At 39.0% G+C, this 25,907-nt stretch overlaps 1 protein-coding gene across 5 annotated transcripts in view; it reads left to right on the top strand.

Moving 5' to 3' along the window:
* SEPT7 (septin 7) overlaps positions 1-25,907 on the top strand; it is a 71,367-nt gene that overhangs the window by 28,607 nt on the left and 16,853 nt on the right. For all 5 annotated transcript variants that reach the window (XM_021386223.1, XM_021386221.1, XM_021386222.1 and 2 more), the window contains exons 4-7: positions 16,304-16,410; positions 21,814-21,914; positions 22,498-22,632; positions 25,336-25,453. In XM_021386223.1, the coding sequence (XP_021241898.1) occupies positions 16,304-16,410; positions 21,814-21,914; positions 22,498-22,632; positions 25,336-25,453 (461 nt within the window). The remainder of the gene's footprint in view (positions 1-16,303; positions 16,411-21,813; positions 21,915-22,497; positions 22,633-25,335; positions 25,454-25,907) is intronic.

The raw sequence follows: 25,907 nt of genomic DNA, 5'->3' as shown, positions 1-25,907 counted from the left end.
TGTTGCTGCTTTTTGCTGTTGTTGCTTTTCAAAGAGTGGCTTTTTAATATGAAAGCTGCTCGCTACGTCTGCAGCAGCTGAGGGCTAGACCTGTGCAGGTATGCTAGAAGAGAGCCTGTACTTTCTAGAATACATGTCTCGTCCTTATAAGCTGCTTGTTTCCTTCAGGTGGGCATATTGTTCTAACAGCAACAGCTACCAACATGCTTTAGATCAACTTTGAGACTGGTCATTACTGGATAACAATTTGAGAGCCTCTAGCACTTTAAACTGCAGAAAAGACAGAGAATTCACTTTGACACAGTTAAAAATTATGTAGATTGTGGCATCTTTTACAGAGGTGGGCGTGTGTGCCAAATTTAGGTTGTCGTCCTTGCTATATATTCCCTCTCGTGTGAATTTTCCCATGAAGTATCCTTTTTTAAAGTTCCTATTCTTTGATGTGAGAGATTTGTGGAGCACATACAGTGCTCGGAGTATTGTCTGAGTGATGGGACGTGACTGCCTTGAGAAATGTTTCTGACTGATTGTTTCCTATTTTTTATGAAGGGAGAAGTAAACAGCTGCTGCTTGTCGTGAACTGCAGTCTCAACTTGCTATGTAAAATTTTCTTTTTAACTTCTTATGTTAGGTGTCTTTATAGCTGAGTTCAGCATGGGTTTGAGTACATTGTTACACTTTGGCAATCTTTATTGCCCAGCTAAGAAAACAATGCCGTAACTAAATAATCTAATTCTGTAGAGGATCCTGTGTAACTTTTCTGCTAAAGTGTGTGCAGACGATGTTTGTGCAGCCGAGGATGGAGGTTAAGGCCCCATCTTCTCAGACCTTGCTACCTCCTCTGCCCAAGGAGCTGTTTCATGGCACCACTGCTGGGTACGTGTAGCATCCTTTCACATCCAGAGATCTTGTTTCTGAGATTTCTGAGTGGAGCTTGTTGTTGACGTACTTTGGATCCTTTCCAGAAGGCTTTTTATTACTTGGTATTCAAAAACATCTTCAGCTCTGTCCACGTTTTGTAACACAGTACTGCATATGTCAGAACATATGTGTAGCTTCAGATTAGACTGCTTCTAGAAGCAAGCACAAGCTACGGCTCTTGAAGCTATTCTGGGAGACAGTAAGGACTTGATATGCCCAGGTGGGAAGGTGCTGAGAGGTTGAAAGCATAAGGCAAAGAGAATGTTGTTGCTACTTAGTTTTGAGGTGCAGTAGATTTTGATTTGCAAAAAATTGAGTTCTCATGGATAAAAATTAAAACAGCACGGACCTGCAGGATTTGTCCTCTGCATTTTGCTGAATGGCACCGCTTTGAGATCTTCCTCGAAGGTGACTGCAGTCCTTGGAAGTGAGGGAAATTTTACACACTGTGAGCGCATTGGTTGTTTCCTCTTGAAGGATTAAATGTGTTTGGGGCTTGCCCTTTCTGTAGTCAGCAACACAAATGTGTCGGTGTGTTGTGTAACTGTTGGATGCTGGATAATGGGAACTTATATTTCCAGCTTTTAGGAGTTGTGTCTAACAAAGGCAGTCACTGTAAAAGGGAAGTGTAAAATTAGTTATTGCACAGATGCAGTGGTCTATTTTTTTTTTTATAGTCTGCATCATGCAATGGATATATTGACTATTCCTTTCTGAAGGGCTGGTTTTTTGTTTTTTTTTTTCCCCTTGTGGCTTTTTGAGTAGCTGGATCAGTTTTCTGGCTCAAAGGAAGGATATTTGGCATAACGTTTTGATCTGAAGTCTCCATTTAAAGCCATAGGTTATTTAAAAAAAAAAAATAATAATAATAAGCTGCATCCAGAATACCAGAGCCTTCTGGTTCACTTTTTATAGAGTTCAGGATTGCTGAAAAGAATACAAAAGATGCATTGAAGCTATTTACAAGTACTTTGCATTCTCCAGCTCTTCTGAGACATTCACTCTAGAGTAGTTACAGAGGCCTTTAGTTTAGGAATATGAAATTTGCATTTTTTCATAAACAAAACCTGGATATGGAAATTGTATGCAAATCAGCAAAGAATACATTGAATACCTGGGAGGACAATGTTCTCAGCAAAGTTCAAGTCTTGCTAAAATGCGGTAAAACTTTACCTTTCTAATTGGTATTGACCTTGTTGTGTAATGCTGTTTTCAAAAGGCGTTTTTTCTCCTGACTTGATGTGTCTTGTTGGCTGCATTTGAGTTCATGCATAGTAACTGTGACTGTGCTGATAATTGCTCAAATATTGTTGACACTGTTCCAGCTTCTCTTCAAAGCAGATTTATTAATGTCTCAGTTCTAAGCCTGCTAATCAGTAGTTAGTCATTGGTCAGAAATCAAAACTAAGCACTGTTTGTGTATGTTCTGAATAGTATGGATTAATAGAGCCTTCTGTCGTGTTACATATGTGTTTTTCTTGGCTTTTTGTTTGAGGATACATGAAACATAGTAGTTGTTTAATGTTGCTCCTTCTTGGTTAAGTGCACCAAAGCTCTAAAATAGTATTTCATCTGTTCTTGGGGCTGAGTGGTGCTTTTGGAAAGAAGCAAGTGAAAGAAAAAGATGAGGGCAGCTTTAAAAATACACTCGTTTGTGGTCTGGGGGTTGTTTCTGGTTGTTTTTAGATTTATGTTAAAGTTGTATGCAGACAGATTCTTAAATGCATTGGTTTCTTTCAAAGTCTTATGAGATTGGGTGCATAACAGCCCAGGTGAACCGGTATGTTTGCTACACCTGGACTGAGCCACTTTCTCTTTTCTAAATGGTGAGGACAGAAACTGTGTTGAGCCTGCTTCCCTACAATCCAAAGCTGCTAAATTCATGTTCTTCTTGAGCGTATGTCTCACAAAATGTCACTCCAAGTAGCCTAACAGTGTTCTGTGGCTTGTTGCTGTCTGGGCAAATGGTGTAATATTAGAACTGTAAATAAAACACATTCAGTGGGTTATGAGATCTGAGATTGGAGAATACAAGAATGGTTGCAAAAATCACAGAGGCTTACACTGGCTGTTCCAGGTTTGCTTTCTTGGGCTGAATTCCTGCATAGAGGGTTAAAAGAACAAATTTCCTGCCCATTTGATAGCAGAATTGATTGGTTGGTCTAAATAATTGCATTCCACCTTCAAGGCTCCAGTATTAATGGATAGTTTTCAGCTTTGTCTCTAAATCTGGCTGCCTTGGTTGGCAAACCACCACTGTGTTTTGGGAGAAAGTGGCTCCTCACTTGATGAAGGTTGGTTTAGTCTGGGGGCACTGGAAAGCACTGCTCTGCTGTAGGTGCAACAGTGCTTCAGTGCTCCAAAGGAGAAGGAGCAAACTAACCTACAGACCCCTGTAAGGAGGCTAGCATCCAAAAGAACCAGTACAGTTGCTGTATGAAATGTAAAGAAAAAGCACTTAAGGGTGTGTTCCTCTCTTGGTTGAATAGAATTTTTTTCCTCGCTCCTGTCCATGGATGTGGAAAGAAAAACCCTAAAGTTTTGAGGAAAGGAGGAGAAAGGAAGGCTGTTTCCTTTTGGAGTTGAAGCATAAAAGCCTGCCTGTGTTGTTGGGTTGTTTATCTAGGAAAAATCATTTAGGTAACTAAGACTGGCAGCGATCATGCAAAAGAGCCCCTTGAGACTGGGAGAGTATTCTGCATAGAAGTTTTAAAATTAGTGCTTTTAATAGTTCAACTCGAGATTGCAGATGTCTGTGTAAAATACCAGCCCTGTTTCCCGCATACCTTTTGTCTGACACCAGAGAGTTTGTTGCCCTTCTTTATGGGTGGAAGACTGCGTGCTCGTGCTGCCAGTTGTCAGATCATTTACCTCTCTCCCTGCATAACACTGGGCCCTCTTGAAAAATTTCAAGGGGCAAAGAGATCAAAAATGTCATGTCAGTATACAGACACTCCTTATAAAACTTGTATAGGACTGTTTGGCTTTTTGTCCCTGGAGGATGGTATAAATGGGCTTTTTTTCCTTCTATGGTTGGTGTTAGCTGGCAGACTAACTAGAGAGTCCCTGCTGTGCCTGCTCCGAGGTGTTTGTTGAGGATGCTTCTTGGCAAGAGAGGGAGGAGCGGGAGGGATGGAAAGAGGAAGCTGTAGTAATGGCCTAGTAGAAAGTGGGGGTTACTGGTTTCTAGGAGAGCCAATTATTGAACAACTGGTGCAATAAGAAACACAAAACTAGCTGTTTTTGTGAGTATATAGTTGGAATAAAACGTGTATAGACTCTGCAAAATAAGGCAATATTCCTGATCATAGCTGTTGTTTGAGTAGACGTGTAAAGAAGCTGTCCAAGTCACTTTGTTCTTATGATGACTAGCTCTTTTAGTTATTCTGGTGAAGTCTTCAGAATGAAATAAGATAAATCCCCGCAGAAATCTGTTTTTGTCTTGATACACCTTCAGTAGGACTAGTGCAAGGACCCAAGGGTTGGCAGGTTAAAATAATTTAAAGAAAGGCTTCAACTGAAGTTTTTAATTGAATTCTCTTAAATGGTTCCTTTCAGAGGTTAAGTATGTTTTAAGGAATTTATGACCAAGGAATAGGTTATCTTTACGTTTTAAGCAGTGGAAATGACCCAGCTTGTGCTTACGATGTCAAGACAGGAGAAGCCATTGGATGTAAGAAGAGGCAGGAGTCTGCATCTCATTTTTGGAGTGGGCTGGAGGCAGGAAGAGAATCCCTGCAGTAATTAGGAAGCCAGCTAGTGAAGAAGAATCTTTTTTTCTTTTTAATTTCTGGAATTGCCTATCTAGTCAAAAAAGCAGATAGCACCATGGTAGGAGTTGCAGTATTGTGTTGCTTCCTGAGGGGTGATGGAGGGTGTTGTGTAACGTAACTCAGGTACTAAAAGTAGCAAGTCATTTCCAATTAGGAGCAAGTCTAGTTGGTCACTTTAGTACCCGAATTATCTCTGGAGCAAATTATGCCAATAATTCATTGTTATAACTCATTGGTTGGATTTTTTTATTTGGGCTAGGAAGGGAAGATGGTGTTTTGGAGGGTGATAGTGACAACCTTGATCTCTTTATTTTACAGTACAGATGAATTCAGAACAAACTGTAAAAAAAAAAAAAATGCATAATGTAAAGAAGTTTGTTTATGGTTGTCTGTGGTGAACTTACTTCGGTAAGCAATTTTCTTGGAAGAGCAAAGGGCTTATTTATGTATTTTATATTAGAGTTTGATGCAGACATTTCTGCTGAAGTCTGTATCTTGCCTGAAACCATTTTCCACAGCTTTCTGATTGATTTTTTTTTTCTTTTTTCTTTTTTCTATGGCGCTATTTGACTTCAACCCAATTATGGGTGCTGGGGTGGCTCTACTGCTTTCCCCTGTGTGACAGCCAGTTTGAACTCTGTCCTTGCTTGCAGGATGGCTGCTCTGCATGGCTTTAGCACTGGGAAGCTCTGTTCAGAGAGCTTTTGAGAATGGAGTTCTTGATAGCCCTACGTATATTCAAGTACAAAAAGTCCCTTGTTTGTTGTTGTTGTTGTTGTAATTTCCAACAATAAATGACTCTACTGAATCTGTAAAGGGATGATTTTCTTCCATTTTACAAGGACAGCGTTCTAACCAATGAGCTCGTCTAGCTTTAGCATTTGGAAACAGATAGGAACAATCTAGAAGTGCATCTTTTCACATATAGTAGGATTGATGCAAATTCCTTGGCAGCCGTTGCCATAACTCTGTTTTTGAAGTTCTTTAACTTATCTAGTTGCCTTTTTTATTTTTTTAATTTATTATTGATGCCAAAGGATTTCTTTGACATGATTCTTTTTCCATCAACCAATTGGATGTGGCAAACTGTCTTTTTCTACTTCTCCTTCCATCGTTTTAATGTTGGTAATAATGCAACTAGCACTGGAAAATAAGATCTGCCATTTCCAAGATCCTGGTTCCTTTGCGAGATTTCCCATCAAAACATGGCAAGGATGATTAGCTTCACAGAAGTTAATGGATAAAACACAGTACGGAAACCCACTTTTCAATGTGGTACTAGAGTCAGCATTGGACTTGTTTATTTCATCATTTCTGTTTTATCATTTTTCTAGCCTTTCAGTAATTTGACATCTTCAAAAACTGTAAAATTAAAAATATTTTCATTTCAGTACTGTGCACTTGTCAGTTTTTTTTGTTTTCCAAACCAGATTACTGTGACTTTTAGGAAAATGAGACAAGTACTTTCCATTGCAAAACCTTGAAGAATTTTCTTGCGTAGTGAAAAACAGAACAAAGTGAAGGGGAAAAAATTAAACTGTTCATTCCATGTGTGTTCAGCCTCTTCTTGACTAGTTTCCGTCTAGAGCTTTTTATAAACTGATTCTGTTTTTCTGCAGATGTTGGAATTCTCTTTTCACGCTGTTTCTTAATATAACGGTAGTCTTTTAAAGATGCTTGAATGGGAGAGTTCAGTTGGCATGGGTGTCTCTTGCATAAGTGAGACTGCAGAAATGATTATCCATCATTTTAAGTATTTAAAGAGGCATACTGGCCTCAGTGGCGTTTATAAAGTGCCATGCTGTTTAATTAGGGAAAAACTGTGATCCAACAAAAGCAACTGCTTCTTCAAGCTTTAGTTCAGCTTTTGACCAGCCTTAAGTCTGTTCTGCTGCTGAAACAGCTAGTGGTGCTTTGTCCGGGTCGGATCAGCATATGAATCTAGCTGGACAGTTCTCTGGGAGCAGCAAGGAGGGGTGGTCTGTGTGGCAAAAGAAAATCTCATGTCTACACAAAGAATGGGTGGTGCGGAGTTCAGGATTTCATGTTTTTGGTAGCAGTCCTGGTTGATACCACTTTGGGAATTAGTCGTTTGTTTCAGAAACTTGCCAAAATGAGCTGAGGTTTGCTTGGAATTGTTCTGGATTTTGGCTAAAAGTCTTAAAATGTCAGAATTACTGACTGTATTGTGATGGCTGTAATGAAGGATTTATGTTTATCTGAAATATTTTTCAGTCCTCCGTAGTTGGAAGAGATGCTCATCCTATGGAGATACTCATATTAAAAATACTACATGAATTTATACATGAGTCGGTTTTTGTAGGGCGTCACTGAAAAATAATCCAAGGTGAATATTTAGAAATGGTGTTTTGTGAAATCTGTAGCTGTCTGAAACTTCAGAGAGCTCAGGGGAGGAGCACAACCTCTAGCAATGCTTAGCTGCAGTTGTGTATCAGATTAGTTTTTGTTAATAAGTGAGTACGTCTGTGCTTTGGCAGCGTGCCTTGTTGGTGCCATTGATCCATCCAGTCAGTGTGGGATGAAGGCAAGTCCTTGCTGTAAGTCAAACAACAAAACTTAACCTGCTTTATAAATGGCACGTTGTTTAGCATATGTGTAATCTTGTTTTTATATCAATTTTTTTTAGGATATGTTTCAAAGAAAACATTTGTTAGTTACAGAAATGTTACTTATGTGTATCTATGAGTTACTCTGAGTTTTTATTGAACGGGGAACTTTCTAATGTGTTAAACTGTTTGTTGTTGTTGTTGTTTTTACATTGCATTTGACTGATTTAAGAATTGCTGTGGGAAAACATTTGCCTAAACTCATTGTATATCACTCTAACCTGCTGTGAAGATCAGGTCTATGACTGCCTGATTCTGCGTGCCTGGCTCTGGGCTGTTTCCTCCCTAGCTGTAAGAACTCCAGAAGTTCCCCTTCACATTCAGCCACCACCAAACACAGCAAGCTCATGAAGGGTGAACACACTAGGCAGGTCTTAGGGTATCACCTTATCAGCAGACATATCCATTTTCCTTTCTGCTTTCTAAATGTATGCTCCTGTTGTTGGCTACAAAAGCGGCTCAGTTTTCCTCTGAGTAGTTACTAGAAAACTAAATAGCTGTGGTAGCAATTTGGAAGCAATGGCTTATAGTGTTGAAGCAAAACAAGTTCTTCTTGACATTATAAAGGTACAGTTTTGATGATACAAGCTGATTCTAACTTACCTCAGCTTCCATATTTCTTCTTAAAAGGAAAAGTACCCATTTTCATGGAATACAATCTCATGGAAACAGGACCATAGAACCATGTCAAGTAAATGAGGTATCAAATATGTATGTTTTGCCAAGACTCTTTTAAAGGGGCAGCAGCGTATCCAATAGATTATATCTCTGCATCTATTCTACTCATTCTTTTATTAACACTAAGGCAATACTGAAAAGCATAGAATTCCCTCCCTTTTTCCTAGCTTGCGGAAAGCATTGCCTTATTTTTTCATAATTTATTGCCCCAAAACAAGGTTACTGGGGTAAATTTGCAGAGTGCTGTAGGCAGGCTGTCCATCTTTCTCCTGCCACTCCTGCCGGTTACTAAGTGCAGTGTCCTAACATAGTTTCCTTTGTGCTGCCTACAATAGCAAGTGCTTACACAGACCTCAAGAAGAGAAGGCATTGGGAGATGAGGTATAAGGTGGTAAGAAGAGTTTTGACTAGCACTAGAAATCTGTTTAGTCCTTTGACGTATTTTGTGGATTGCTTTAATGGTAGAATTTTTCACCTGGGATGTTTTGAAAGTGCTCAGCTCTTATTTCCAGCAGTTTTTATTATGCTCATGTGTAATTTGAAAGGGAAGAGATTATGCGGTGTTGAGTCAGTCTAGGTGCTCTTTCTAGAATTATGCAGAAGGCTCATTAATTTCTACTTAAAAATCCATTTTTTGTCCTTCTCAAATTTTCTGTGATACTGTTGCTCTTGCCTTAGTTTTATCAGAATTGTTTTGTTTGTTTTTGAGTAAGATCCTGCTTAATGGGCTTTTCCTTTCTTTCCTTTTGCCTGAGCTGATGTGTAAAACTTGCTGGTTTTAAGTAGAAAGCCAGTAACATGAGCTATTAAGATGCTGATCCTCTGTACTGTGGTTTCTTCTTATCCTTAAAAGTTAAGAAATCCAAATCACTTTTTTGTTAGTATTTCCTCATCATCATATAGATAGCTGTGTGAGGTTTTTTCTACCCAAGTAATGACGGACCTTTCTGTGACTAATTAATCTGTGATATTGATTAACATCTGCTGACTCAGGAGCTAAAGCTATTTTAGAAGTTACAGTATGTGCTGGAAATGCTATGTAGTTAGTTGTCAATACGAATGCGTAGTAATGCATTAGTAATGTATAGATGAAAATTGTGTTCCTGTTGTCTTTTCCCCCTCTCTTCTATTTTTAATGAAAATTCATATAATTGGGAATTTAATGAATTATATTCATCACTTTGTCTCTCTTCAGAGAGTATATCCAGCTCTGCAGCTTTCCCTAGCTGCATAGTTCTGCCAGACGTAGCAATGGTATTCTAAGGTGTATGCTTTTAGTCTTACAGAGCATCCTCCTCTAGCATCTTCAACTACTGTCTTTGTTCCTTTCCTCATTTTGGACCCAGATATTTTTTTCCTTCTTTTGTGAAGACATTTTATTTTGCTTTCATTAAGATGTGTGAAAATTCAAGGTACGTGTTGGTTGTGGGATTTAACCACAAAAGATTGTTGTCTTGGAGCTCTGCGGTTTGTCATTTTCAGTTGAATCCCTCAACCCAGTTATTTCACAGATCTGTGAATTCAGATTTTCCATGTAGGTCAGTTTTGAGAACTCCTTGTTGCTTGTAATGTCTTCTAAACTGCATTGCAGTAAGAATACGTCTTTTTCAGCCATAGGAGTTTCTTCTAACTAGCACAGAAAACAAATCACAGTGAGCTTTGGTGAGCCTGGGCTGCAGCACTAGTTGAGTACCTGGAGGTTCATACAGCCTAGATGCTGAATCCCAGCTTGTCGCACTTCAGCTGTCACTGGTGCTAGATTTGGGTGGACCAAAGGTGTGGGATGTTTTTACCATCTGCAGTCATGTTTAAGAACTTTAACTGAACAGAAATCAGTGATTTCAGTTCTTTGGTTTTAGTAGACTAGATACTGTTTTATGCTGACAAGTTGCTTTCTTTGCCTCATGATTGATGAAGGAATGCATCCTACTTGAGAAGCTACCTTGCAGATCATGTTTGCTTTCCCTCCTTTTCCTTCCCAAAAGCTCTTCATGCCCTGGTTAGCTGGATCATAGAATCATAGAATGGTTTGGGTTGGAAGGTGATCTTAAAGGTCCCTAATTCCAACCCTTCCGCTATAGGCAGGGACACTTCCCACTAGACCAGGTTGCTCAAAGCTCCATCCAGCCTGGCCTTGAATGCTTCCAGGGAGGGGGCATCCACAACCTCGCTGGGCAGCCTGTTCCAGCATCTCACCACCCTCACAGTAAAGAATTTCTTCCTAATATTTAGTCTAAATCTACCCTCTTCCAGTTTAAAATCATTTCCCCGTGTCCTGTCGTACATGCCCTTCTAAAAGGTCCCTCTCCAGCTTTCCTGTAGGCCCCCTTCAGGTACTGGACATCATGTCTTGCTTTGTCATGCTGCAGGATGAATCCCAGCCCAAGCAGCGGTTGCGAGTAGGGGGTCATTTCTTTTGGCAGCAGCCAAAATCTGATCAGGTAAACCAGTGTTTCACAGTCATTTTAGTCTGTGAAGTTGCAGAAAGCTAGAAGCCTCTCTGCGTGGAGGGGCATTAATATTACTTGAGAAAAGCTATCTTAAATCTGTTGCAGTATTCTTCCGAAGTACTTCTGTTCCCTGCTTTTATTGGCTTTTCTGAATTATTTAGATGGGATCTGTGGCCAGAACAGTATGCCAAGAGTCTGTCCTCAGTTATTGCACTTAAAATTTAAATTATGCTTGAAGAAAGTTGTTGAAATCATCTCCTTGTATACTGGATGTCAAATTCCTGTTGTTGTTGACGCAGTTGCTGATAGGCAAAAGCAAATTTATCGCCAGCAGACTTCCCAGCAATGTTTTGCTAGGATCAGCTCTGTGGCTCTAACAGATGTTACTTCCATGACTTGAATTTGGAGCATAAATTACGAAATGGCGGAGCCTTGGCTTTATTCCCGTTGTGAACGCCTATGAATCATAAAGTTGAACTGTCTGCAAGATTTCACATGACAATGTCTTACATGGTACTGCAGATAGATGGGAGAGGCTGTAGAGTGTGGTGGTGTGCCCACCCTTGCTTCCACTGGGCTTCGTTTGGATGTTCTCTTACGTTTATTGAAACGTTGTTCTGTGTCTTGCAGAGTGCTGTGAAGGCAGGAACTAGCCTTTACAAAAATTTCTAAAATTAGACTTAAAATTAAAAGCATCTTGTAGCCTCCGTTTTTGTGGTCATCTGTAATGACATGTGGCGGAGCATCGTTCCCCCTTTGTGAGAAGCCTGTTCCATCATAACAAGCTGTGTACGCTTTCTCGCTTGCTCTCAGCACTGCTTGTTAGTCTGCTCTTTGGTTATTCATGAACTTTGATTATTCATGTAGCTTCATTTTTGTATAAAAACTGATAACTGTGATACAGCGGCATCAAAGACGTGGGCTGTTTGCATAAAGCTGCAGGTGCTGTCGTGCGCGAGTACTGTGAGTTGTACAGGGATGAAAGGAAATGCATTATTTTTGCCTTCTGACAAGCTTTTTCCTCCTTTGCATCAGCAACATCAAACTGCTGAGACTATATTTCAAGCAAAAACTGAATTAGAAATTGTAAAATGGAAGAGATTCCATCAAAAGCCTAACTTACCTGCTAAAAATAAAATACACTTTGATGTAAATATTCTGTGTAGCTATTTTGTTGGGAAGTACAGCACTTTTTCTGTTGAACTTGATCCCTTTTAAATATCTGTCTGGGGCTAAAAAATCTCTACACCTGTGTCTGAGAAGAAGTGTATTGGAGTAAAGCATCTGCAGCATATATTTGACTGACTTGTACTGAGCAGCCTTCAATACAGTCTTTTTCCAAAGCTTCCACTGCATTTTAAGAAATGTGCAGTAGAGAACTTGTTTCGTCTGGGATGCAAAGTGCAGTTGTCTTCTCTCTGCTAAGGTCTGAGGCACCCTCAGATGAGTATACGTCCTCTCACCCACCACAGTTTCAGATTTTGAATCCACAGGTATTGCTGTTCTGAATAGATACAGCGGCTGAAACTGGGTCATCTTGGTGACAGCATGTGAAGCATACTTCTCAGGGCAATTTAACTGCAGATTTATGGATTCTGCATGGAGCCTGGGAAAGCAACTTGAAATTCCTGGGTACAGATAGTGTGTGTAGTCACATTCCCAGTGGTGTAACTGAATGTCATAGGGCATGAGTGTGAAATACTGCTGCAGTGATGGTAGGCGCTAATTGTTAGTGAAGTGTAGCAAACTTCTGGTCAGACCACAAGATTAATTTTTCTTGTTCAATGAAGGAGTAGAGTAAGCAAATAAAACCTGCAGAGAGCACGCTGAGAGACTTCAGCATTGATTAGTTATCTGGATCATGTTTAATGAACACTCATAAATCTAAGCATGTAAGTCGTGCTTGCGAGTTGAAAGGTTGGACTTTAGAAAAAGATTCCTAAAAGTACAAGGAGATGGCAGTAGAAAACGTCCTGGATTTTCAGGGTGTTATGATAACCTGAAGATGATATGCAGCGCATTATCAGGAAATGGAGGATGTAATGGGAAGACAGTACTCTCCAGCTGGAGTTAGGAATATAACAGGAATCACATATACAGCTGGAAACTGGATTGGACTGCTTGCCCATTTCCCTTGTACTTGCTTGAATAAGGCTGGAGGAGGTTGAAAAGTTGGAGGAGGTTGGAAATAGGCCACATTCTCAACGTGCCACAACAATGAATGGTGAAAAAAAGCAGTGTCATTAAGATTTAAGGATAACAATTCATTTCTATTGTCGTAGGGAGGAGACGCTTGCAGCCTAAGTTCCTTTGAAGTAACAAATCTGGAACAAGAGCTAATGAGTAGAATTTGAACTGGAAAAAAATAGGCACTGGATATATACAACTTACAAAGTACGAGGAAAAGTTCCAGTGTTTGTACAGACATTTAGAAATTCACAGACATGAGAAGAGTCAGAACTTCTGCCAGTTCTTCCAATCTAGCAAAAGATTGTCTTTTGCAAGACTGGTGGGACTGTGTAACAGAAGTACCTGCTTAATTCTACCAATGGGAGTGGCTAACTCAATGTATTTGATTGTGACTCCAGACGAAAAGCAGCTTGGGAAAATATTGGAATTCTGAAGCACTAAATTGCTGATAGCTTAGACACAAAATATTGGAGAGAAAGAACTGAAAGTTTAGAAGAACCTGAGACATATATGAAACACTTAGTGGGAGAGTAAGAGCAAAGTAAAGGAAGTCAGCACTATTTGAACATCAGAAGTTATAATTCAGGGTTCAGTATTACCCTGAAAAGTCAAAAGTATTTCATTTTTTCTGTTCTGAAGTGAATGATTTTATGCTGAAAACAGAAAAGTCTGGATATCTCTTAAAAATCACTCTGAATTAGGTTGCTGGATCTAGTTGTGCACCATGATGCACAGTGATCGGAAGACAGGACAACTGAAATAGTTCATTTGTATCATCTTGTATCCTTCTGCTTCTTTATGTTGCCTTAACTGTGCAAAAATCTCATCGGAAATGGTTACATAAAGTGGGGAAAATGCACCTTTCGTGGATGTGCTTTTTTATGTTAAGGCAAAGTAAATTCTGTTAGTTTTCCCCATTCTCTTATGTTTTGTTTGTTGTATTTGTAGTGCATTGAATCCTCTGAAGCTGCGTTTCAAGCCTTTCCAGTGGGGAATCCTTTCAACTGAATTCACATTGAACAAGCCTCTATATGAGGAAAAAGTAAAGGTTTTTGTTTAACATATTTCTAGCTAAGATCAGAATATTTGAATGCGTGAGGCTGGCTAGAGTTGCTTGAATATACTTAGCTTCTCTAATTCTGCATCCTTTTCAGTCAGCAGAGAATGCCCTACTGGACCATACTGGGAACAGTGCGACTCCCCATAGTACAGACTTGAATGTTCCGGTTGGGTTTTTCCTATGGTTTCAGTGTAATTTATTTGTCTTTAGAGCCTTAACTGCCATCATAGGTGTTAACCATGAGGTTGTGTAGTAGTTAAGCAGTCTAAACTGTTGCAGTCTGCGCTGGTTGATTAAAGTTAGCATCAGTATGTGTTTTTTAGATGGCTGGGCACCTTCTGAGCACAGGGTGGTGCCTGAATGTCCTTAGCATGTTGTCTTTTGGCGGACTTCAGCTCAAAACTACCTTCCCATCCTTGGTGCTGTCGGTCAGAAAGCAGCCTCTTTGGAGTTCTGCAGCAGCCATCTCAGGTGAGCTGCTTGGCTCTTCATCGAATCTTTTCAAAGCTAAAAATCTTATTTCCATATGTTGAATTTCAGTGGTAATATGACAAGCAACATAATCTTAGGGAAAAGCGTTTGTGCTGTGTTTTCCACTTCTACTAGCAGTAAGCCTGAGAGAGTAAAGAAGGAACAATTCTTCTTATATATATATAAGTTGAACTGGCTACGCAAATGTTTTTCTGCAGCTTATAAGTGCTTCTTTGACAGTGCAGCAGAGAGCCCTGCGGGAGGTTATGGTCAACTGAGAAGGAGTGATCAGCAAAAGAATATGAATTATAAATTGCAAAATGGGGTTCAGTAGGATGCATAAATAACTCTCCAGCTTATGTGGAATGATGTGTGTGTTCTGAGCAGAGCAGTGGGAAAAATCCGGTGCTTCAAACTGGCTGCAGCATCGGGTGTTTTGGCAGGCTGAGCTTTGTGGAAGCTTCTGTCACTGCAGACTTAGTAGGGAGCCTTGGAACTGCAGCTGGCCCTGCCCTAAAGATTAAGCAAGTGAAGAGCATCAGTGTATGTACGTCCATTGCAACCAGACACTTCTCAGCAATGTATTCACAGTGTGAAACATCTAAGAGATCTGACCACAGAAAAAGGCAAGATCTGCGATGGTAGTTATGAAGTGCCTGTCAGCAAACCCATCCCTCCTAGCTCTTGGATTGCTATCATTCTGGGGTTTGTGCTCTCAGCAGTGCTGCTTTGAGGTTATAACTTGGGGTGTCTCCTTGCTTCTTGGCCATGGCAATCGCAGCCCATTTTCTCCCCATGATGGGTTCCTGCAGGCGTGCTCAGCTCTCAGGCAGGGTGGGCTGGGCAGGAGGAGCACTGCTCACAGCAGAGCCAGACTGTAGGAGCTCCACTTGCAGTGTTTCAGCAGCTGCTAATCCATTTACAGTACAGCTAATCAGATTGCTCTGTTCAGTACCACGGAGGCTTGGAGCTCCACGCTTGTAATGGAGCTGGCTGATGCGTATAAACTAGCGGGTGGATGAAATCCAGCCAGCGATTACAGTGGAAACGCAGTCTTGTCTGCTAAAGCTTGTAGCTGCTCTCTGTTTTGTAGCTCTTGATTGCATTAACCTAGCACACTTACTGAGACAAGTTTTGAAGCTTGAAGTTTAGTCTCTAAAACTGTCGATGTTTTGGGTGGCGGATAGGGCGTAGCAGGTTATTTTTTAGTTTGTATCTGAATGCATTACCTTCAGAGCAAATTTCTGTGTATCTGTTTCAATTAACACACCACTGCATAGGGAAAATTTAAAGAAAAACATAGAAAGGCATATGAGATTTGTTTTTTGCTTATTTTCATGCTGGTATGAATTATCGTGTTGAAGTAACCCCTTTATGATACAAAGCTAAGTAAGAGACTTGTGTTTCTGAGTACTGTAATTCAAGTAGTTGATCTGGAATTCTTGCTCCTGTCTCTTTGGAGCTGTAAATGGGGGTAATTTTTACTGTGGGATTTGTAAATGTATTCATTTGGATTGTCATGGCAATAGTGTCTCCAGATTCTTTAGTAAGGCTGGTTTACTGTTGTTCATGAACAATTTACTAAAAAAACCTACCACAAATAAAATCCATTCCCCTTCCATGCCGCAATACCACCAACAAAATTGCCAAGCAAACCACGTAGTTCTGAAACTTCATTTTAGCTCTCATGACTTTAGTAATGAAAACAAAATAATCTCAAGTTCTTTTTTCTTCCCCCTCCCTGTCTTACAGTAAGATCCTCAAGTAATATCAACATAAAGGAGATAAATTAATCTGCTTTTATATCACGACACAGACTGGTATCAGGAGGATGACTTGTTAATAAACTTTAATTTTGCAATGTAGCCTTTGTGTATTGTAATAGGAGCTGTGGAAGTGCTAAATGCATTTAGCATTACCAAAAAATGTGATCTGAAAAATGAATGTTTGTAGAATCTAACTGCTGTTTAAAAAGAAAAAAGTATTTATATCTGGAAGATGATAGCTTCTCAAACCCTCAGAAAGAGGTGAATATTTTCAGGTATTATATTTTAAGAGTATTTGAAATATCCGTCTAGGTGTTTATACCATCTCTGATACTGTGTTTTACTGAACTGTTCTGTTTTCTTCTAGGTGAATCTGGACTGGGAAAATCAACATTAATCAACTCGTTATTCTTAACAGAATTATATTCCCCGGAGTATCCAGGTCCTTCACACAGAATTAAAAAGACTGTACAGGTATGTCTGGGGGGAAGACTGCACCTTGAGTAAATTAACTTGCAATTTAGTGACACGAGGTGATACAGTTGTCAGATAAGTACGTATGTTTTAAATAAGTGCAGCCCTAATGTGAACCACTGAGAAATATTCAATGTGTCACCCAGTGCACAGTGGCCTATGCAAAACTTTCAGGCCATGAAAATTGTAGCCTTTTGAAGTGTGGGAGCCCTGACGTACTTTGTGTACTGCGTGTGCTTTAGGAATATCATATGGGTTCAGTCCTGTTGGGAAGTGGAATGTTTCATTATCAATTAAAATATTACATATACGTGGAAATACTTAAATGTGCAGCAAAAACCTCAACTCTTTAAAGCAGGCTTTCAGAAACTGTGTATTATTAGATCCTTCCACTTACAGCAAATCCTTTGCATAAAACTGCCCAGCAGTATTCTGCAACCTGTATCCTTTGTGGTACATTTTCTACCAGTCAGAAGTTGTTATTCTGGACTAGAGTGGACCTGGCTGACTTTAAGCACTAGACTTGCATGGGCAAAGAATATGTTCCTATGAGTGTACGTTACAACTGAAATGCTTAGTCACATTGAAAAAGCAGAACTTGATCTATTTGTTTTCTGTAATATTTTGCTGCTATTTAAATATATTTTCTTCTCGAGAAAAGCAGAATGCTGCTTGTGTTATAAAAAATATTATTCAAGAAGAAAACAACCTAATACTAAGAAATAACTAGAAATGCCTTCTTGGTGTTGTGAGTAGTTTAGGAAATAATTGCTCTTCAGTCAGCTGTTTTTTTTTGAGCAAAGGAATAAGAGAAAACTAGCTCCACTCATTTCTCTTGACGTCTGTCAGACACTTGTTTAAGATTTCGGTGTAGACAGCTTACGATAAATCCAATTTCATACAGACCTCTGCTGAGTACCAGGTTATGGCTCATGACTGTTGCTGTTGTCCCTCATTGCTCCACCAACTGCAAAGTGTGACACTCAGATCACCTCAGCTGTGTCCGAAGCAATTGTGTATTGACAGAGCTGTCAAGAAGGGATTAGGAAGCCTTGTGTTGAGCTAGTAGGTACTTGAAACACTAAACAGAAGTTGTAAAATTGAATGCTCAGTGGAACTGGATAGCACTGTTCCACTGCTATGATCCACTGACCAGGGGCATCAGAGCATTAAGAAAATCTGAGCTGATGAACCTGGTTTAAAGAACTCTTAAATGATATGGAAAAGATGTGCAAATAGTTCAGCTCTGATAAAATGAACTTATTAATGAAGCTCAGTGAATGCTGGAAAACTACACAGAAGGATGACTTTTCTTATTGGAGGAGAACCTTGGTGTGACCTTCATTATTGTTGATTTTGCATTGGTAACTGAAGTAAGCCAATTCAGATTACATTCACGTACATGTATAGTTTTTAATAACTTAAGGGTGAGTTGGCATCCTGTCATTGGAAGATTATTTTTAACTGGGAAAAACAAGAACAATTTACATTCAAACTTAAAAAACAGGGAAGTGAATAACAGGACTGCTTTGAAAGGTAACTCACTCTATCCCTGGCTGATGGTGGATCAGTGTATGAAAAACTAAACAAAATCTGTTCATGTGGAGTTTCTGGAGTCTCAGTTAAGTATTTTCATGTGCTAAATAGCAAAATTGGATTATCTAATCATCCTGAACTGTTGTGTTCCTCAAAGACAGAAGTCTCTTCTTTCAATTTCTAAGTGAGGATAAAAGTTTCCCACTACAACCTTAGAAATTGTGTGTGCTGGCAGCTCTGGCTGATTTGTTTGTGATTCCAAGCAAATAATAAATCAAAGAGTTAGTAACAAACTCTGGCATTTGGATCCATGGGATTTGTACTCTTCACTAGTGTAAGCATTTTTAAGCTGAATATCAGAATGCTAAGGTTTTGTAGGGTAGGGGTGAGACATACCATGAGAGCAGCCTAAACTCTCAGTGGTAATAATTCCCTGCTCTGGTACGGTGGGAATCATTGATCAGGAAACATGTAGTAGTCTCACTTAAATAATTGCTAACTGTAGTTTGGGCAGTGCTTGAAAACAGTAGTAGCTTTACGTTGTTTCATGAGGCACATCCTTTACGTTCCTTTCTTTGAAAACACACAAAAAAAAACAGCGATTAGTAGTAAATGACTTGATGTCAGATGGATGCAAAGTCCTGTTTAATCCATTAAAATAGCCAAGCTGTAACGTGCTCAGTGTCACAGAATTCTATGTAGCGCTGCAGGATAGACCAGCGTGACCCAGTTAACCAGAGTGCATGGGAAAATGGCCGTTTGGAGTAGGGTTTTTATTAAAAGTTTTAAATTCCAAGGCTTGAACTAATGTTTTCCATGAATCCCTTGGGAATACTTGTAAAACCAGATGATAGGATACTGTTGGATGCTTAACTATGAATGACAGTAGTTTACAGGGATTTTTTGGATCTTTTCCAGATGTCGCTGCTTTCTTTGCCTTTGACCATGTATGGGCACATCCATTTAGGATACAAAAGAAATACAACTTTCTAGAGGCTGTAGGGCAGGTTTTTTTACCTACTGTCCCTTACCAGCTGTCTCTACCACTTACAGTGTGTGGTGGGTACGGTCTGACTGTCCACAGCGCGTTCACAAACACTTAATTAGATTGAGTAAGTTTCTTATTCAGTAGGTATTTGAAAATGCTTCTCTATCACAGCAGGGCTTACATGAATTGATGAAGAGTAAGAATTTGAATCCTCACCACCAAGTACGATGTTAGCATTGTCGGCAGAGATTCAGTTACGAAGGCAGGGCATTTGTCAGAAGGTGACTTCAGAAATTTAGCTGCGCTCGGGGAGAAATGTTTGGTGTGGCATTCCTAAGGAACTCCTGACCTTCCTTTTTCTTGGTTATAAACACACATTCAAGATTATACGTTATTAATTGCTTTTCCTGTAAAAGCATTCCACTATGAGAGCTTAAGAATTTAATGACTCTTGCTGGGACTTTTTGTGCTGGAGAATAAAGCTGATACCTTGTAGTTCTTGGCAAGAGTACAGTTCTTAATGTTATCATCTGTAGTATTTAGAAAGCGTTATGGCTTTCTTATACTTGCAGAGAGCTTGGTTGTAGGAACATTCTGTGGTTACTGTATGCAAGATAGTAAAAAGAATTCAAGGAATCAGAAGTTAATCTTCTGCGTGCTAAAGCTTGTGAGTAGTAAACTCTTGGCTGAGTTGACTGTGTGCCTGGGGATTACTGCCTTGAGTTCTGGCATCAGTTGTGTACAATAAAATTTCTCTATGGAGCTCTCGAGGGGAAAAAAAAAAGTCTACTCACCACAATTAAAACTTCACGTTTTAAGAATGCTGCACGTATTCACAGGTTCCTCAAGCTTTGTACTGGACACTTTTGGAAGGATAGAAGTTGTGCAGTTAGTGGAAGAGTGGCTTGGTGGTGTCTAGACTGGTGGATGTGGGTGGGTTTCAGTGGTTTGGTTTGTTTTTTTTTTTAACTTTGTTTTAAACTTTCCTAACTTTGCAGTTAGGCACACTCAAGAAGGAGGTTGAACTGGGTGGCCTTGAAGTTCACTCCAACCTAGATTCTCCTGTAACTCATCATCCAGATTATCCCAGTGCTGAGAATTCATTTATGTAGATGCCCTACTGATTTTGTTTTTGTTTTTTTTTTTTTTTTGCCTTTTTGTTGGGTGAGGAACTCTGCTCGTGGTGACTGCATGCTGCAGACAGCTAGGATATTGCTGAAATCCTGTATTCAGACCTAGCAGCAAAATGGATTGATCTGGCTTGGGTAGGATACCAACTTGATAAATAAGGGAAAACATGACTTTCTACGAATTTAGAGGTTAAATATGGAGGTTCAACTTCTTTGAAGTTGTTGTTGTTTTCTGTGCTTCTCTATATTCTCTTCTTAATTATGTGTTTCTTACTTGTGCAAGAGGTATTTAGTTTGACTTTCCACCGGCTGATCATTTATCTTACAGCTTTAAGTTGCATCATATAACCAATGACTGCAAAGTGTTCACAACAAGTTTCGTGTGTGTGTATGTGTGAACCAGCCTGTTTCACTTGCACAAATAGCTGTGTGCAAGCTCTTAAGTATCATTGGTAAGATCTATCAAATCTTGAGCTTGTCAAGGGGCTGTCCAGAAAGGACTCTCCATCTCCATTCTACTCTGACAGTCCATTGCTGTTCTGGCAGTTAGTTACATATAACAGAATTTTCTTTCTGTAGTTGATGATCCAGAGGCTTAAGCAGTATTTTAAGCAACTCTGTGGCATAAATGTCTGCAAACTTCTGTGTGGCAGCTTGCTATTAAGAGCAATAAATGGAATGGTTGATTTATTAAATCTGTATCTAGAAAACAGTTTCAAGGCAGTTTCTGTTGAATTACTATTAATATCAGGAAAAGCATTCAAAAGATCCAAAATGCTACTGTGAATTTATTATTTCTTACTGTTGTGGATCAGACTGACAGGTACAATAGTGATTATAGCACGTTTTTTCATTAAATGCTACTTCATTGGGTGGATACACCTGATGCTGGCATTCTCAATAAGTATTGAGCTATTGCTGCTTCATGTAGGGGGGAAAAAAAGGCTTGGCAGACCATTTGCTGTTCAGCCTGATCTTTGCTGACCAACTTCCTGCAAGCTCACAGAGCTGTGCTGCAGATGGATGCTCACACCTCCAGTAGGCCTTCCCACACCCAGATCTTGCATCAGATCTTGTGCTGTGGCAGTTGTCTTGTTGAGTCAGATTTCTATCAGTGACCTGAACTACCAGAAAACCAATCCAGGATGATCACGTGAGTTATGGTGCAGCAGATTGCAGCTAGATTGTATTCTCTTCCAGTCTTGCTGCTTTTATAACAGGAAACCATCACTTTCTAGGATTCTTTCCCCTGCGTTATGCTAGCTGTATGCAAACAAGCGTGCTCTTAAGAACAGATGAACTGAACAAGAAATGTAACATTTAGATGGCTGGGGCAAGTGGTGGGACTTAGCTCTTAAAAAAAAAAAATGTATTTTCTTTAAAATAGCTGAAGTTAGCAATTTCTTTGAGGATGATCCCTGGTTTATGACAATGTCTGGATATCTCAGAATATCTTTTTTTATGCTGACATCAGCTTAGGGTTTTTCCTCTTTTTAAAGGAGATAAAACATTAGGATATTTAATATACTTAAATGGCTTCTTTTATTACATACTTCTAAAATTTAAATTATGGTCCATTTTAATGTACAAATCAATGTTTACCAAAGAAATTGAGATTTTATAAGCAAAGCAAGTTGCCCTGGGGCAGAAAGATTAGCAGCTTTTTGTTGAGTTTCTTACCAAGTGCTTTTCCCGTTGTTTAAAGCCAGTGACCACATTGTGAAGCATTTAATCTGATTCTTTTTACAGGTTGAGCAGTCAAAAGTGTTAATCAAAGAAGGTGGTGTTCAGTTACTACTTACAATAGTTGACACACCAGGATTTGGAGATGCTGTGGATAATAGTAATTGGTAAGAAGACATTCTTTGTTCTCCCACAGTAATATAGGATTATCTTTTTTTGTGCATGTGTGATATAATGCTTTGTGACTTCAAGTATGTGCCTAGATCTTCAGTTAAAACACTAATGTATTTAAACTTGCCTGTACTTTGGTATTAACTGGAAACTTTGACTATAGTAGTGTTTTCATGACCATTATAACTTGATGGAAATGCTATCAGCTTGTCTCTTAATGCCTTCAAAGCAGGCAGAATGTTTAGCTCTTCATCAGCACTTCCAGTATGCTGAACCTATTTATATGCTCTCACAAGATTTGACCATCGAAGTGCTTCCTTTGGTTACTCTTCTAAGTATTCTATTTAATGCTATTATGGTGAAGGTAATTGTGTTTGTAAAGGTTTTCCAGTGAACTCATATATTCAGTCTTCAGGCCTGTGTGTAACTCGATTGTATGTTTAGAAGCTGTTTACTTAAAATAGGCTGTGTTGAATTCTTTCATTTAAAAAAAAAAAAAAGTCAACTAATTCTTAGCAAAGTCAGAGTTTTTACCTCAATGATGTAACTTACAGGTTTTTATTCATGTAACCTCTGCAGTTGGCAGCCTGTTATCGACTACATTGACAGTAAATTTGAGGACTACCTGAACGCAGAATCTCGAGTGAACAGACGTCAGATGCCAGATAATAGAGTTCAGTGTTGTTTATACTTCATTGCTCCTTCAGGACATGGGTTCGTATTAGCATGTGTTAAGTTTCCTTTCTCTGACTTTATCTCAGATAAACACTCAAATTTGGCATTTTTAACTTCGGAACTTTTCCTAAATGGTCTGCAGACCATGCCTAACTGCAAAGATGAGCTTACTTTAGCTTGTCTGACATCATCAAGCCTGACAGGTAGTAAGACAGAACACCAGAAAACACGACTGCACATTAGCTGCATAACAAAAAAAAAAATAGTATTAGAACAATTAAAAATACGCAAGTGTTCAAAAGTGCAAAGCTACTTCTGATCTGTATCTCACTGTTCATACATTTGCATTTATATTTCAGCTGTAGAGGTCAGCTCACACTTTTAAGCAACAGGGTTTTTCCTTCCCTCTTTTCTTCCCTCCTCCCTTCTGATGTTAATGATAAATTGAAGGTGGAGGGTTTCTGGCATCCTTTTAAGCATACACCTGGAGAATAATCTTTTGTCTAGTGACAGTTCCAATATTGGCATTCTAGATTTTTTTCCAGTTTCTATGCGGTGTTCCCCCTCTTCTTGCTTTTTAACTTGATCAGACTTCTATCTAGTGGTAGAAAGAGAGAACTGCATTTTCAGAGTGTATTAGATGTAGGCTGATCTGAATTTGGTTTCTTAGCATTTTATTGCTGTATTACAGCTGATTAATGCTGTCAGAGACTCTTTAAGTTGTACCTTCAAAACCAGGAGGAGGAGAAAAGTAGTGTATTCCATTGCATGGATCAAAAGTAGTAAAGCTTTGCAAAGGAAGTGATGGAAGAAATTCTGAGGAATATTTGTCTAGCAGTGAAAAAAAAGCTGTTTTTCTTGTGTAGGCTTACCTGAAACACTTTTTCACCCACGTGCATATTTGTTTTGTCAATTTTACTCCGTGTGTGTGTCAGTTTTACATGCACACGTTTGAATATTAGGCAGATAATGCATCATTAGTTGTGCCAAACTAAAATTTCATGTTAATAAAAGGGAGAATAAAACTCCCTTTGTGTTAATCCATTTTTTGAGTATAGATTTGAGATTCTTCAGAAAACATTTGTCTTTTTTTTTTCTCCCTCCTTTTTCTATTAAAACTTTTTAAATCCAGCACTGGTACAAATTGTTTGCAAGGAAAAATTAATGCTTCAGATAAGTGAGTTTTAGTTTTGACTATGAGTTTAAAAGCTGGTAAAATGTTCCCTGCAGTGATACTGTATGTTGTTCTTGAAAAAAGTTCAAAGTTGAGATAGGTTTGCATTGTGTCTTGCAATTTTCGAAGTAAATGATTGGAGTTGTTCTGTAATTAAGGAAATAAATGGAGCACAGAGTGGATCAGTGCTTCCGTTAGCATTAATTTCCGCTTTTATGATGCTCTCTTCTCTGAAAGGACATTACTCACTTCCTACCTGGCTTTTGTGGTGGTGTAGTCTTCCATTGTGCTTCCTGTGAAGATAGCAAACCATGCAACTCATCAGACAAAATACTTGTCACCCTTAGTGCATGTGTCTGTTTACAGTGAATTAAAGCATCTGTAGGTGATCTTACTTTTGTTTGTCCTAATGACTTAATACCTTTGTAAATAGCCAGCTTGCTGCAACTTCAGTGTACTTTTTGGTCCTGCCATTTAATGCGTTTCACTGTTGGTAGCTGATATCCACGCAAACATCTGAACTAACAAGATAGGTGGTATGGGACAGGACGAGAGAACAAAGAGGCTGGTAGACGGGTGATGAATTGCAGCCTCTTCCTGTGCTTCTAGGATCTTCGCATAAAGTCTTCATGCCTGAGTCTTAAGTGCTGAAGTTGGAGCTATCCTGCTTTGGCGACTGCCTATTGGCGTGGTGTTGACTTCGGTAGCTGTTTGAGATCAGGAGAGGGAAAGCATATTTGGGTGAATGGATAGGCACACCACTGCTTTAAAACTCCAAATCTATTAGTGTTAGCCGTTGAATGGAAGCATGCTGAGAAGCTGAAAAATTCAATGGCAAGTAGAAACTGTTACAGTGAAACTAAATATGCTTTCTTTGGCTTTTTCTTTCTTCCTTTATATATGTGTGTATGTGATTTGGAGAAGCTAAATTTGAATACCAATTGAATCTGTTCCTAATCCTAATTTCTTTAATATGAGAAATAATCTTGTTAAATCCTTTAAGTGAATCCTTTAAGCCTGACTAAACTTGCTATAATTCTGAAGCATTAATGCATTGAAACCTGTGGCTTTACTTTAGCAAGCAGGAAATATTGCCATTTTGACCTGCACTGGTGTTTTTTTTATGTAACGATGTGGTGGATGTTTAAGGTACTGTCATCTGCTTTGATAACTCTGTTGTTAAACACGGTACTTTGGAGATGAGGTGCTTCTACTTTGATTGTACATAGGCAGTTCTAGCTATCTGTAACAACCCAGTATTAAAAAAAAAATAATTCTCATGTGAGCTTTGCAACCTTAGTAGGAGAGTTTTTATCGCATCCTGAAATTGAGTGTAATTTCATCTAGCAGAAGACTCTTGTCTGCTAGTAACATTTACATAGGACTTGCCTATCTAACACTGTATAATGGTAGGGGATTTCCTATTGCAATTGCAGGTAGTCTTTTGAAATTCAAGCATCTGTCACGTAAATCAGTACTTTAAGAATAGCTGTCAAGACAAATCTCAAATAATTTGTGTGTTCTTCTTTAAAGCCTTGCAATTTATATTAATTGATGCTGTCTTTCAGACTTAAGCCTTTGGATATAGAGTTTATGAAGCGCCTGCATGAAAAAGTGAATATCATTCCACTTATTGCCAAAGCAGACACACTTACACCTGAGGAATGCCAACAGTTTAAAAAACAGGTGAGCTGAAAGATTAATATTTACAATGTGGGATAATTTAGTAACTTGGTCCCTATGAAAATGGCGAGATTTAACTTCTTACATACGAAGTTCAAACCCTGAAGCAGTGACTTGAGACAGCAAAGCTGAGTAATTCATATCTCTAGATTTAATTGTATTTCTTGGTGAAATAATCTTGTTTCTGTCCTCAGGGGAAGATGATTTAAGTGTAGCATGATTCTTGACAGGTCAAGTATATCACTGCTGAGATAAAAATCAGTAAGGAAAGAGGGGCCTTTGAAGATTTAGGTGCCTAACAGAAGTTGTTTTTTTTTTTTAAAAAAAAAGGAAAAAGAACAAAAAATAATCCCCAAAACTTGCGTGCGTACACACACACACACACACACACACACACACAGTATTACATTGTTACTATTAACATGTCTATGTAAAAATGCCATATATGTATTAGTTG

Source organism: Numida meleagris, chromosome 2 (assembly GCF_002078875.1).
Source record: "Numida meleagris isolate 19003 breed g44 Domestic line chromosome 2, NumMel1.0, whole genome shotgun sequence".
Taxonomy (NCBI): Eukaryota; Metazoa; Chordata; class Aves; order Galliformes; family Numididae; genus Numida; species Numida meleagris.
This window is presented reverse-complemented; position numbering and strand designations above follow the sequence as displayed.